Raw genomic sequence first — 14,414 nt, 5'->3', positions numbered from 1 at the left:
GGGAGGTTTGTTAGGGTTGGTTGGTTATTTCAGAGGAGTTGTTTTGTTTGGATTTGGTTTGGACCACATTAAGATACTCATCTGTAATAAGTAAACCCATAAACTTTGCAATTTGGGTATAATGTTATGATTCCAAGAACATTTTATCTCCAGTTTCTCAGCTAGATTAACTTGCAAATAAAAAGAAATGGAGTTATTTTTAAACTCCCTGGGATGGCTGTACTACCTTCATGTCTTATCATGAAGAGTGATAAGATAAAGTGACAGCCTGAACCAGCAGCGAGAACATACCCCTTATCTTGTAGATCTGGGTCCGTTCAACTTCAGGGCAAGGAACTCCTTCTCTCACTTAAGGTGTTTGACCTGTCGCCAGGGGGATCTCAGGCCCAGTGGGTATGGTAGGTCCTTCTACACTCTCATCCCTGCCTCCCACCCCCGGGTCCCACCCTAGAATGTGAATTCAATGAGAATGTCGTGGAAACATCAAGAACCAACTCTCAAATAGCCAAACTCCCATCATTCTCTCATTTATTTCACTAAAGAGGATGTGAGCTTGGCAGCTCTGGGGCAGCTCACAGAGTGAGCGCTGACTTTACCAGCCCTATGGTAAGTGCGTTGCGTGCCCAAGATCCTCGTGGCCACCCTAAAAGGCACATATTATCTTCACTCCATAGTCAGAAGATTGAGGTCCAAAGAGTTTAAGGTCACAGATGGCCCAAGGCATCCAAAGGCCACATCTGTGCCTTTCTGGAAGCTATAATCACGAGCCCTGTGGCAAACCAAGGAGAGATGGTGGAAGGAAGGTTATCCTAAGCAATAAAGGGGAGAGGGTTTGCAAGGCGTTTCAGAACAGAACCCACACGGTGGCCAGGCCCCCCCGGCTGTGCATCCGAGGCAGCGCTGGGCAATCTCAGCCGTAGGGCTGGCTGGATTCTAGGGCTTCGCTCCCCATGTGGCTCTGGAACTCCTCATCTACTTTTCTGTGAATAATTGCATTGGCCACAGAGTTTTGATGTTGTTGTTGCAAGTGATAGAAATTCAACCCAAACTAGGTAAGACAAAAGAGAAATGTCCTTGGAATGTTCATAAAATTCAGAAGGGCAGCTGGGCCTCAGGGACCACTGAGTCTGGTGCTTGAAAGCAACCAGGAGTGCCGCTCTTCCTTCTGTGTGTTCCGCTCCTTCCTTCAGACCAGCTTCCTTCACACAGCAGGGAACACGGCCTCCGCCAGCTCCTGAGCCTACAGCTTTAGCCCCTGGAGGAATAAAGCACTTTCTCCAGCTCCAGGTGGCAGACATTCCCGGGAGGGGCTCCATTGCACCAGGTCACAGATGGGTCATGTGCACACCTCGGTCGTGTCCAGCTACAGTCAGAGGAGCAGGGTACCTGGCTGGGTTCTAAGAGGGAGGAGAAGAGTTCTCCAAAAGAGGGAGCATCATTCCCAGAAGGCAGAGGCGCTGGGCCGGTGGAGTTCCACCTGCCCCTCCACATGCTGCCTCTTCCTCCTCAGATCTTTCTTCTGTCCCTGTATTTCCACCACCTCAAAACGTGGACCCTCTTCTGCTCCATGGCGCAGCTTTAGAGCAAGAAGCTTACTGGCTCAGCTCCACTCTCAGACAAGCCACGTGTGCTGAGCCACTGCACAGGCCATGTTGATCAGCTTTGGGTGGACAGATGCACACAGACCCTTACGAGTTAGCAAGCACGGCCACTTACAATGGCAGTGCCCTCAGTCGAGGTGGCCCTGGAGACCGTGGCAGCCACAGGGACTTTGCATTCATTTTTCTAACCCTTAAAAACCCTGTGAGATAGCTCATTTTACAGATGAGGAAATTGTGGCTCAGAAAGGTAGGGTAATTTTTCCAGTATCACACAGCCATGAGTGGCAGAGCCAGGATCCAAGCTCAACAGCGAAGGCCAACTACCTCTCCAAGGGCACATTGCTTCTCATAGTCACACCACTTCCTTGACAGAATTCAGGGCATGGAGTTTCCTCCAAAATGGAACTCAGCCATTCCTACCAGCATCCAGGGATGCAGAGACACAAGCTCCCAGGTAGGAAATTGGAGTTTCTGATGAGAAAGACAATAAAAACAAACTGGCTGGGTCGGAAAATGTGTTAGGAAAAACCCAAACTTGAATTTTCACTCTCATAAAATAGCTAATGATATTTTCATGTTTAGGGGTAGACTTTTGTTTACTTACTCATTCAGCAAACAATAACGAGTACTTTCTGTGCCAGGCCCTTGGAGACACAGCATCACAAAAAAATGGTCAAGCAGCCATGCTCCCTGCAGTTCTCACATTTGGCCAGCAGAGGGGGCAAGTGCCAGCTCTGTGCAAGGCGGAGACCGGCATGAGCTGAACTGGGTGGGCAGCGACACCGGCTGGGCAGCCACAAAGTGATGGAGACAAAGAAGTCTCAGGTGTCCCTTCAGGGTGTTTGGAGCTACAGTGAGGGAGATCTGAGAATAGTCTTGAAGAACAGTCCTGGGAAAGTCAGGAATGAACAAAGGAAGCCCTGGGTAGAACCGACCTGCCCCACAGACAAAAGGGTCAGAGGATGAGAGAACCGGCAAGCACCTCAGATGCAAAACACAGTCCTCTTTGACACAAACCAAGCCCTCAGCGACCAGCACTGAAGCTTGGGTCCTGACTTTCAAGCCCCAACATCCTGCTGGCCTCAATGAGAGGGAACAGAGGGTTCCTCACCCTTCTGCTGTATCAGAGTAGAGGGAGGAAGCCTAGATATCAAGATCGATTTGAGAAGGAACTGCAGGAGCATACAAAGGCCATGGACAGTCCCCCTGGCAATTCACCCAGGACCTGCCCATGTCGGGTGGGAGCTGAACTAACTGTTCAGGCTGGCATTGCAAGGCTGGCATTCTGTCTCCACGCAGAACAGAACGGCCATAGGCGCCACATGTGCAACTGCTCACTGCCCCCTAACGAGCTGAGAAAGCCCTGAATCAAACCGTGACTCAGCCCCACTCCGCATGCACTTGTGCTAGGGAGGGTACCGAGGGTTGGTTAATTAAGAACAAACCCTGTCAACCCAAGTGACCCCTTTCAACTACAAAATGAGGGATTTGGGATAATTTCTAACATCCTCCCTGGGCTTACATTCTGGGTTTCTTGGTTTTCATGAACTGAAAATTACAAAATCAGCTTTTCCACTTCCTTAGCATAAGCTGTTATCAATCATCCTATTTTCAAGGAAAAAAAAAATGAAAATTCAAAATCAAGATCCAATGAGGCACGACAAAGAGTGAAGTTTGCTGTATATACATTTTAAACATTTTAACCAGGAAATGAAGGAAAGATGGAATGCAGACAATGACACATGACTCTGTGTTCACACTGGATCACATAAGCAGGCTGAAGGGGAGGGGAGCGGAGGGGCTGACCTAAGTAGCTTGGGGAACTGGGTTTTCACTGGATGCTGTAAGGCTAAAAACAAGAAGAACTGTACACAGACACTGTGCTCCAGATGGGAAGTCTGTTTCTCGCAGGGGTAGCTATTCAAACTACCTTACATGTATGCTAGGGCTACAAATATGTAAAAATACCATAGGTAATAAGAGCCAGGTTTCCTCACTGTAGGGAAAAAGTTTCAGATAAGGAAAGCGGGAAGATTAGGAGGAGCCCTGTGGAGCTAGACTGCCGTCAGAGGCATCAGTCCCAATTCAGGCTTTTGTTTTAAAGATACAGAAATAAATAAAAATGTGTGTAAAGGCACGGGTTAGTAGTGCGCGTGGTGTGCGTGTTTACATATAGAAAGAGCCCCTACCACAGTAGTAACGCTGCAGGCAAGACCCACCAGTGGACGGCATGGTGGGTCGAACTGTGTCCCCTAAAAAGATGCGCTGAAGTCCTGACGCCTGGTTCCTGTGAAGGTGACCTTATTTGGAAACTAGGTCTCAGCAGATGTAATCAAGTTGAGATGAAGTCATACTGGAATAAGGCGGGCCCTACCTCTGATGACTAGTGTCCTCCTGAGAAGAGGACCAGACAGGGGCACACGCGCGTGCAGGGAAGAAGGCCACGTGAAGACAGAGGCAGAGAAAGCGAAGCCGCGGCAAAGGAAGGAATGCCGAGAGCTGCCAGCAGCCACGAGAAGCTAGGAGAGAGGAATGGAAGCGCTTCTCCCTCGGGGACTTCAGAAGGAACCAACCCTGCACACACCTTGATTTCAGACTCCTGGCCTCCTCAACCATGAAAGGATGAATTTCTGTTGTTTTAAGGCACCCAGTTTGTGGCAATTTGTTACAGGAGCCCTAAGAAACTAATAATAGATGGTCAAATTAATGGGTGAAAGTTTAAGTGGAAACAAGATGTTTGCCTAATCTCCAAGTACCTCCCTTCCAATACTCACTAATTACAAAGGGAAAACAGTGACTTTACCAAAGAGAAACATGGTGGCCGCCATCTTAACTGACGATCGAGGTTGATGTCACCAGTAATACATATTAATATCATGTTCCCTGCATCATTTTCATAATGCAAAACCTGAGGAGAAACAGTGGGCAAACAAGTTGAAGGTCTTTCTACAAAATAACTGACCAGTCCACTATAAAGTGTCAAGATCATGAAAAAAAGACTGAGGGACAATCACAGATCAGAGAAAACTAAGGAGACCCAACAACTAAATGCAATGGAGGATTCTAGAACAGAAAAAGGAGATTAGTGGGACAAGTGGTGAGATTCGAATAAAGTTGTGCCTTCATTAGTAGTACTGTACCAATGTCAACTTCTTGGTTTGGTCATTGTCCTGAGATTATGTAAGATGCTAACATGAGGGGAAATAGGCTGAAGGATATACAGGAACACTCTCTACCACGTTTGTAACTCTTCTAAGAAATTAGGCACTGTAATATTAAGCTCAGTAAATTATACTACCGCAATCGCATTTTCAGTACACAAGGCATGAACAATTGGATCATCCAAAAACAACAGTGTTTAACATTTTTATTTTTAACTCTGCTTTGGTAGTACAAAAGTCGTAAAAGTACAAATCAGACAGTTAAAAAGACATTTGACGCTCAAAATGGTCAAAAATTTCCTTTACAAATTTTTACATCAAGGGGGTAGCCAACTGATTGATTACACCAGAAGTTAGTCCGTCATTAGTGTTTTATATAGGAAGTTTGTTGTGGATCCCCAATCCTTCTAAAAAAGGAGGAAAAACACAATACCTGTAAACATCAGGTGCTTTGGGAACACTTAAGAATTCTCGTTAGACGATATAAACCAGTACAAAGCGTTTGTGTTGAAAATATTGAATGCTTAACTTTTGGCATATTTGGGAGCCAGCCAGACAAAAACTGCTCAAGTATTAGAAAATATTTAAAACGTACTCTTAGTATAAATACAATTTTAAATATTTTTCAGTATTCTCCTGCCTGTCGTATTGCTATAAAAAAAGTGCTCTGACCCGAATAAAATTAAAAAATAATTAAAGCTGAAGAATATCTTACATTGTTTTCCCTCACCGTTGTGAGGGTATAGTATTTTTAAAGCAAAAAATAGTGCTTTTTTTTGGTTTTTAACTAAAACTCAGTCTAGACCACACATACATTATTTACACTAACACACACCCAAAAAATTCCTATATTGCTATTTCCTGGACCTCAGTGAAACTTATTTCCATACTGACTTCCTCTAGTCTACTGTGCGTATATATGGACACACATACACCTTTTAATTAGTTGTCAGTAAAAATTCACATGAAATTGAAGCTACCATCCATTCAAAAGGTTAGACACTTTTAGTTTGATGCCAGAAACAGAATGGAATGAGTGTATTTACAGCAAATACTTTAAAATACATTTTTATGGGAATCATCTTTGGGGAGTCAAATGAGAAATGGACTTTTTTCTCTGTGAAATGAGAGAAGCACCCAAGGCCCCACACCCACGCTGACACAGGCAGAAGATCTCCCTGAACCTGGATCCCTACCCCCGGCCCAGACCTACCATCCCTGTACTATCTTTGCCTCCGGGTTCCTTCAGGGGTTTTGTTAACTGTAAAGATAAAAGAAAATTTCCAGGCCTGCAGGGTAAAGTAACCACCAAGAATCTTTTAGTCACATTAGTTACAAGATGGAAAGCAGCAAGTACAGCAAAGAAAACACATCAGGGGAGGGTGCAGGCCCAGCTTGCACCAGAAGTGAGTTTTTTTGGTTTCGTTTTGGCCTGGGGTTGTCAAAACAAGAATTTTGGGTTTTGTTTGTTTGTTTTAGTGATTTTAAACCATTTTTCCTCTTTATTCAATGGACTAAATAAGAATTGGTTACCCCAAATTTAAAAAAACCAATATTTCATGAGTGACCTAGGAGTGGCACGGTGGTAGCAGAAGTCAACGCTGAATTCTTGGTCTCAGAATCCAAAGTCTAGCATCTGGTTCCATCCGACTCCATGACCTCCGGGAGGATGAATTTCTCGGGATTAGACTAGATTATCTTCAGGGAGCTTTCACAACCAATGACTCATCTTCTATCCTTCGTAACAGTCAAACTATAACAGGATCGTCTTAGAATCAGTAGCAAAACAGAATGTAAAGGCTGGGAGCACAGAAGTAAGTGTGCACACGTGTGTGTGTGCACACGCACACCCTCGAGCATCAGCTCAGACTGTACAGGAATAGTTCCACTGTACGTGCTGATCGTACTGGAAAAACCGCAGTGTGTTCACCAAGGCCGGGGATGGGGGATTGGAGGGGCAGAGGTTGGGAAGATAAAAAAAATGAACTCTTTTCTTCCCTGAAAATGGGACAAATTTTTCATCAGACTTTTTAAACCAAAACTTTTCTCAAAGCAAACTGAATTCTGTATCCAGCATAGCAACCATATTCCCTTTTAGCTTTTATCCACATGCCTGCAGACTCCACGATGAAAACTGTATAAAAGATTAAAAAAATATTCCCTAAGCAACTTCAGATCTCCTAGGTTTTCAGTCTCTCAGAACTCTTCAAATAAAGTCACTCCTGCAAGAGAAAACAAAAAAGGTAAACCTTTACAGAACGTAAACATCAGGTCACAGATTAATCTGCCTGAATATTTGAAAACACAGAGGAATTGTAAGCCATCCTCACCTTGTCTCACCCCATCCCACCACATTCCTTCCCCCATTAGATATCTCTTCTAGAATTCAGTCTAAAGAAATTTAAGTACTACAATTTCAAATGGACCTCATTATCAAGGTTTTATAAACCAGGAAAGAATAGAATTTGAGAACCACAGTAGACTAAGGGTAACAGCCTGTTTTAACAGACGTTTCTAAGGTGACTGCTGGACATTCCCTTCTGAGTCATTATCACTTCTTGGGAATGAGTTAACTCTTCAGCCACAGTCTGTCAAGTAATGAGCAGCAGGTGAACATACTCAGTCACCAGGAATCTTATAGGTCTCAGGTAAGGTATCTTTCCCAAGCCACACCAAAGAGAGTTAACTCTGGGTCTCTACTGAGCACACAGGTCAGCCTGGCGGGATTTCCCCAGGCAGGTAAGAACACGATGATGAAACAACCTCAGGTCTTCATTGTACCTTGAGGCCTCTGTATTGTATTTCTAAATTCTTCCAACAATTGGCCCTTGGCAACGTCTATATTTACATTACAAACTTGTAAAAGAGTTTCTACTTTCCAAAGGGTTTTCTCTACAAGTGTCTCATCTAAGTGACAGACAATGATGTACCCTTTCACTTTCCCCTTTTGAAGACTGGGATACCCCAGGACAGGACTAAAATTCTAGAGCTGCCTGTGTACGTTGAAACATCCACACCAGGCAGGCCAACCTACACCAGGTTAAGGAACAAATCATCCTCTGGTCTGCCAATTGTGTTTGCCCATAAATGCTAAACAAAAACAGAGATGAAGTCAACCTGCAGAAATATGAAGAAACAGCAAGAAGTCAATAGAGATGTCTTAATTTAAGTATTACTTTGTACTTATTTTACAGCTTATCCTATAAGATATGTGTTCTCATATTATCCATATTATCCTTTTCTGTCATTCTGTCATTTATAATACTCATTGTGGTTATGGAGAGCAAGAGAGAAAGAAAAAGAGAGAGATTTCCCAAACTAAATGGGTTGAGAAAAGGACCCTTATCCCCTTAGATAAAAAGGAAAAACACTGTCCCCTTAAACAGCATGAATGGAGTTATTAATTATAAATGGAAGAAGTAATTCCCTGCATTGCATTGCTACAACCTAGGGCAGCTGAACTATGGATTGAACTGTAAAGCTGAATAAAATCAGGTCCGGAAACACATCATTTGAGAGCCAATGAAGATGGAAAATGCTAGAAGAGAAACAAGTAGAAAGGCCAGAGGTGGAGAAATAGAAAAATGGTCCTAAAAGAAAAAAAGTAAAATATAAGAGAGAATTTTCTCAGTAAAACTTCAAACTAGGCCACTTTCTAGAAAATAGGTATTCAACTATTTTTATACATCCTCTTTTTATCACCTGCTCCCTTAGACGTAGACTTTTTTGCATCAAGGAAAACAAGAAGGTCAAGGGCGAGGGACGTCAGGCCTAGAATGTAATGTTTCATCACAGTAAGAGTTTTCTTTCTCGTGTAGGACAACTTTCCATTTGGAGTTCTTTGCACAGATTTGACCCACTTTAAGGAGTGGGCATGCAAGGCCAAGCAAGGGCTGGGCTAGGAGGGGTCTGGAGCAGCAGGCCTGGATTCAAATGCAGACCCCTAGGACTAGCTGCTGAACCTCGGCCCTCTCTGTAGCATTCCTTCAAAGGGTTGTTGAGGGTTTCACATAAGATGATATATGAACAATGCTTAATACAGGGCCATGCGGTCAGCACACGCCCAGCGGTGAGCTATTAGCATCATTACCATCATCCAGTTCTCTGCCCTCAACGACCACACTGGCCTTCTTCAAGAGCTGCCTCCTGAGGCTGATTAAAACTGCACCGTACGCAGCATCTTTGAGAGAGGAAGTGAAAAATACAGACTGCTGCTTAAAGGCCTCCCTACTAATACCAGAAACTAAGCAAAAAAAAAAGGAAAGTTCAACTTTTTAAAAGTGACCCAGCACTGACTTGCAGTTCTGGGTTCTCTGTCTTCACAAACACACATTTATTCAAGGCAGCACTTGACCAGCACAGCAGTGATCAATTTTCAGGTAAATACCTGTCTAATCAGAATGACAGTCTAGGGGAAAGAAGACACCGCACGCTCGAAGGCTTGTAAATTTCCAACCGTGCGGCCTTTCTGGGACTGTGCCATGATGCACTTTCACATGTTAAAATTCTTCTCATTTCACTCTACAGTTGTGAATATATCCACATTGATAAGCAAACACACACTTTAAAATAGTATTTCTTTACCACAGCACATCAATGTTAAAAGATGCCTTCCATCTGGTCATACAGCAGTCAGAAACCATGAGTGGGCTGGCGCAGATGCTAGGAAAGGCTGACAGCAGTGAACGGGAGGGAAAGAAGACGCTCCACCCACCCATTACTCTCAGTTCCCATGCCCAGGGGACCCCACCAGACTTAACAAGCCTGACTTCTCTCTCTTGGGGGAAAATTTGGTGATTACAGTCTTACACAAGCAAGTGCTCAAGCTGGAAGAAATTAAGGAAAATTTCCTTACACTGAAAAGACGATTCAGAAATCCCAAGTGTGACCACTTCCCTCATAAAACAGACTGATGGAGAGAAATTAAGAACCTCAGAAAAGATTCATCTGTAAAGAAAGAAGAGGTCATCTTTTTCTTTAGAGTTTATCGCTTACTACACAATTCTAATTATAAAGACAAAGCCATAATTCCATTATTATGTTACGGTTCCACAGAAGCCACACTGTATCTTTAATGAGAACGTATATGTCCCTTGTTAAAAAAGATTCTCTAGAAAAAAGGATTGGGTCCCTTTAAAAACTAGAAACATGTTTTAAGACACTAGCAACCTAAATAGATTCACGGACAGTGAACATTAAGACCTCAAAGCACAGTGTGTTAAGGAAGAAAAAGACTATCTGATTAATAACAACAGTAATTGACATCTACAGAATGCTTTCTCTTTGCCAGGCACTGCCGCACTAAGCACTCTAGATTCATTATCTTAATCTTTCCAATGATCGAATGAGTCAATGACGATTCCCATTTTCATAGGAGGAAACGGGCTTACAGGTTCAATAACTTGCCCAAGGCCATGCAATTATTAATGTTAAAAGCAGCAATTCCACCCCAGGCCGTCAGACGTGGAAGCCCACACAGTCCTCCCCACGCTGCACTGGCACACCATTCACCACGCAGACATGGATGACATCACTGAGATCTTCTGGTTCCCTCACTTCTAGGCTCCTCACCTGTGTGGGGGCAACAGAAGGGAAATGCAGAAACTAGAAACGCTGGCAGGGCCACTGCCTGGGGAAGTCCTTGCAGCTACACAGGAACAATTAAATGATCCTAAAAACCTATACTCTAAAAGGGGCCCCATCCCTGAGAAGATCAAAAGTGCACCTATATGAAATTGAATAGATACAAGGCTACAGAATCACTTAGCTGGATTAAGAATTTTCTAGAACACTTTTAAATAAAATAAATGGGGAAAGCTGTTTAGAGAAACAGAGTTAACGTTTCGATAGTATACTCATACTTGAGTCCTGGAGTTACATGCAGGTGATCCTTCAGATCCTTCAGATCCACAGATCCAGTAATCTGTGATCCCGCAGGACTCAGACTTCTTAGAGGATTATCTTGTACCAGGCTCTAGTCAACACTCTGTGGGTATGTGCTCACAGGTGCTAGTCACTGAAAAGGTGACACTATGGTCTTGAAACAGGACTACCTGCACATCTTGGCGGATGTAGATTCACAGGAAGATATCAGAAGGCACTTGGTGTTTGTAGTCTTTTAAATGTTGCTCAGGTCTAAATAGTGTGTTAAATTTTATAAATTAATATTAATACCTTCCTATTTTAATAAAGGCCCCATGTATGTTTAGAAAGCAGAACAGATCCATGCTAATCTCGGCTAATCCATGCAGTCTCTAAGTCAGTGTTTCTTAGGATGATCAGTTGCCCCTGCTCTAGAATTGGCTCAAAGATTATTAAACACTGCTGATGCCCTGGGTTTCACTTATGACCTACTAAATCAGACCCTATGGGGTTGGAGCCCAGGACTCAGCTTTCTTACAAGATGCCCAGTTGATTAATGCACATATAAAGGTTTAAGCCATGAGGTAAAACCCAGCACCAAGGTTTGTGAACTGATATGAACTCCAAGAATTACCTTCCCTTCCAAAGGGCAAACCCTGCAAACACTACAAAGTCAGCTGAGGCCAAAAACCACATCAAAGAAATGGAGGAGGAAACAGATATGACAGAATCAGTTAAAGCCAGAGATATTAATTTAAAAAATCTCAGGAACTCAATCTGAACTAGAATATTTTTGAATTACAGAATCATTTTTTAACTTATTTTGTAATAGTTTGGAACCAGAATTCAGCTAATCTGCAGAGGTCAATTTTAGTGACCAGATGACTAAGCTATGATCACACCTGTTAAGGATTGACTGAGGGCCAACTATGTACAAAGCACCACCTGAGGGCACATCAAAAGGTGAGAAGACACAGTCCAAACCCTCAGAGAGCTTGGAGCTTGTAGAGAAGGAAGTTTAAACAACCAGCTTCAGCCCAAGACAAAATGAGATATGTGGCGGGTCATTTCTTAAACAAAACTGGAATATTTTACAACTTGCTTTTTCATCTAGTAACATAGAGTGGATGCTCTGTGTCTGTATATATAACTCTACTGTACATAGTACATAGTACATAGAGTACATATAACTCTACTGTAGCCTTGTCGCCTAGGTATGTGGCAATGCTCATCTCCCTTCACCCCTCAACACTGGGCACTAACCAGGGAGACCATAGGGACCAGTTTGCCCAGGAGGTCTCAGTTTATGTTTTTTTTAATTATTTTATTTATTTATTTTTGAGGAAGATTAGCCCTAAGCTAACATCTGCTGCCAATCCTCCTCTTTTTGCTGAGGAAGACTGGCCCTGAGCTAACATCCATGCCCATCTTCCTCTACTTTATATGTGGGATGCCTGCCACAGCATGGCTTGCCAAGCGGTGCATAGGTCTGCATCCGGGATCCAAACCAGCGAACCTAGGCGGCCAAAGTGGAGCACACGAACTTAACCTCTGCACCACCGGGCCAGCCGCCTCAGTTTATATGTTTATTCTGTGATTAAATATGAATCATTATGGTGTGTTCCCTTTTACTCTCAGAAGAATCTCATTTTGGATGTAAGTTATATCATCCTGCTAGTGTTAACATTTATCTTTGCCAATGGAAAAGCAAAAAGTGCTCTCCTTATTTTAGTTTGTTTATTTGACTATTAGTAAGGTTGGGCATTTTTCATATTTATTGACCATTGTATCTTCCATACATTATAAAGGTTCTGCACCCAATTCCGGTGTGTGTGTGCGTGTGTGTGTGTGTGTCTGGATGTAGCATAAAGAGGTAGGGGTGTGAGGAGGTTCCCCCACACCATCAAGCAGTTCTCTGACACCACCAGGGTGCCCTACAATTCAACTCAATTCTCACACTATCTACCTACAGATAGCATCAGATTCCACAGGTTGAGGACTCAGTCCCACAGTGGGCTGCCCTCCACTTCAGACGCCAATCCTAAATCCAGGTTGTTACCTGTACTTCCAACCGACTGGCTAGAAACCAGACATTCCCACGATCCCCTCCTTGGGTTCAATTAATTTGCTAGAGCAGCTCAGAGGATTCAGGAAACCAGTTTACTCACTAGATTACCGGTTTATTATAAAGGATATTAAAGGATAGGAATCAACAGCCAGATGAAGAGAAACTTGGGCAAGGTCCCGAACAAAGGAGCTTCTGTCCTCCTGGAGTTTGGGGTCTGGCACAGGAGCACATGGTAGCGTTCTGGTTCACCAACCTGGAAGCTCTCTGAACCCCATCCTTTGGGCTTTTCATGGAGGTTCCATTACTTAGGCATCATTGATCAAATCACTGGCCATTGGCGATTGAACTCAATCTCTAGCCTCTGTCCCCTCCTTGGAGGTCAGGAATGTGGGACTGAAAGTCCCAACCCTCTAATCTCATGGTTGGCTCCTCCCCGGCAATCAGCCCCCACCCCTTGGGGACCTAAGGTCTTTCCATAATTCACCTCATTAACATAACAAAAGACACCTTTTTGGCTCTCTCCTCGCCTAGGAAATTCCAAGGGTTTTAGGAGCTCTGTGCCCCAAGCAGGAGGAAGACCAAATATATATTCTTATTATAAATCACTATATCATACACTGGCACATTACAAGCCCTAATCTGGGAGGGAGTTTAATAATTAAATTTTTAGCTTTTTCATATCAACAGTGAACAACTTTCTTTTCTCATCTGGGAATTATTTAAATGCAATTTAGTCATTCCCTATTAGTGAAACCAGTAGACAATTAGCCACTGATGATTAGGTAGCTAGTAACAAAAGTTTTTTGTGGCAATTATTAACTGTAGTTTTTAGTTGTTCTCCCGTTCATTGTTAGCTGCACTGGTTACTTTTAAAAGTCATGCAGATAGGCAATATATTCTCCACCTCCCACTAGGTTCCTCAAAGACATCTCTCTGACACTTGGGTCACCATGGTAACAGGTGCTTGAGTTGTTTCTCAGGAACTATGAGGTCAAGACCACCAACCCACCAACTGGGCCTGCACAGGTGTCTGATAGGTGACCTCACAATGTCAGGGAACTAAAAACTCTACCCTCAGATCATGCTAACGCCACCATTTTGTGAACATGGGTCCCATGAAGAGCCATGAAGCTTGAGTACGCTTGTGCAGATCGTCAATTACCTTATGACTCCCTACTTCCAGCTATCTATCCCCACACTCCAGACCACTCTGCCCCTTTTCCCCATAAATAGCCCCAATCTCCATTTTTTGGAGAGGCGGATTTGAGATTTGTTCTCATCTCCTCACTTGGCTGCCTTGTGAATAAACCCTTTCTCTGCTGCAAACTCATCGTCTCAGTGATTGGCATTTTATGTGATGGGCAAAACGAACCTGGTTCAGCAACAACTGTCTCAACACACCTATGATTCAATGTCTACACTAAGCTACAGGTAGAATAACTTATTACTCTGAATAGTACCACTTCTTTCTAATAAGAAAAACCAAACAAGTTAGACACTGCCTGCCTATTGGCCTATGAACTCGAGTTCAGGTAACCGGCCATCAGTGAGCCTCTACCCGAATCTCAAATGAACAAAACTACAACACCTAATAGGTTATGTCTAACCTGGCCTCTCTGGGCCTCAGGAAAATTACAAAATATCAAAATCATCAATTTATCAGACTTTTATTTGCTAAGTATTTAAACAGGGCTTGCCTGATAGAATACAGCAATAATAACA

At 43.3% G+C, this 14,414-nt stretch overlaps 1 protein-coding gene across 2 annotated transcripts in view; it reads right to left on the bottom strand.

The window, feature by feature from the left end:
• Positions 1 to 4,939: 4,939 nt before the first annotated feature.
• RELL1 (RELT like 1) overlaps positions 4,940 to 14,414 on the bottom strand; it is a 60,735-nt gene continuing 51,260 nt past the window's right edge. For both annotated transcript variants that reach the window (XM_005608836.4, XM_014738725.3), the window contains one exon: positions 4,940 to 6,984. In XM_005608836.4, the coding sequence (XP_005608893.1) occupies positions 6,979 to 6,984 (6 nt within the window). In that variant the 3' untranslated portion in view covers positions 4,940 to 6,978. The remainder of the gene's footprint in view (positions 6,985 to 14,414) is intronic.

The sequence above is a fragment of the Equus caballus genome, chromosome 3 (assembly GCF_041296265.1).
Source record: "Equus caballus isolate H_3958 breed thoroughbred chromosome 3, TB-T2T, whole genome shotgun sequence".
In the NCBI taxonomy this organism is placed as follows: domain Eukaryota; kingdom Metazoa; phylum Chordata; class Mammalia; order Perissodactyla; family Equidae; genus Equus; species Equus caballus.
This window is presented reverse-complemented; position numbering and strand designations above follow the sequence as displayed.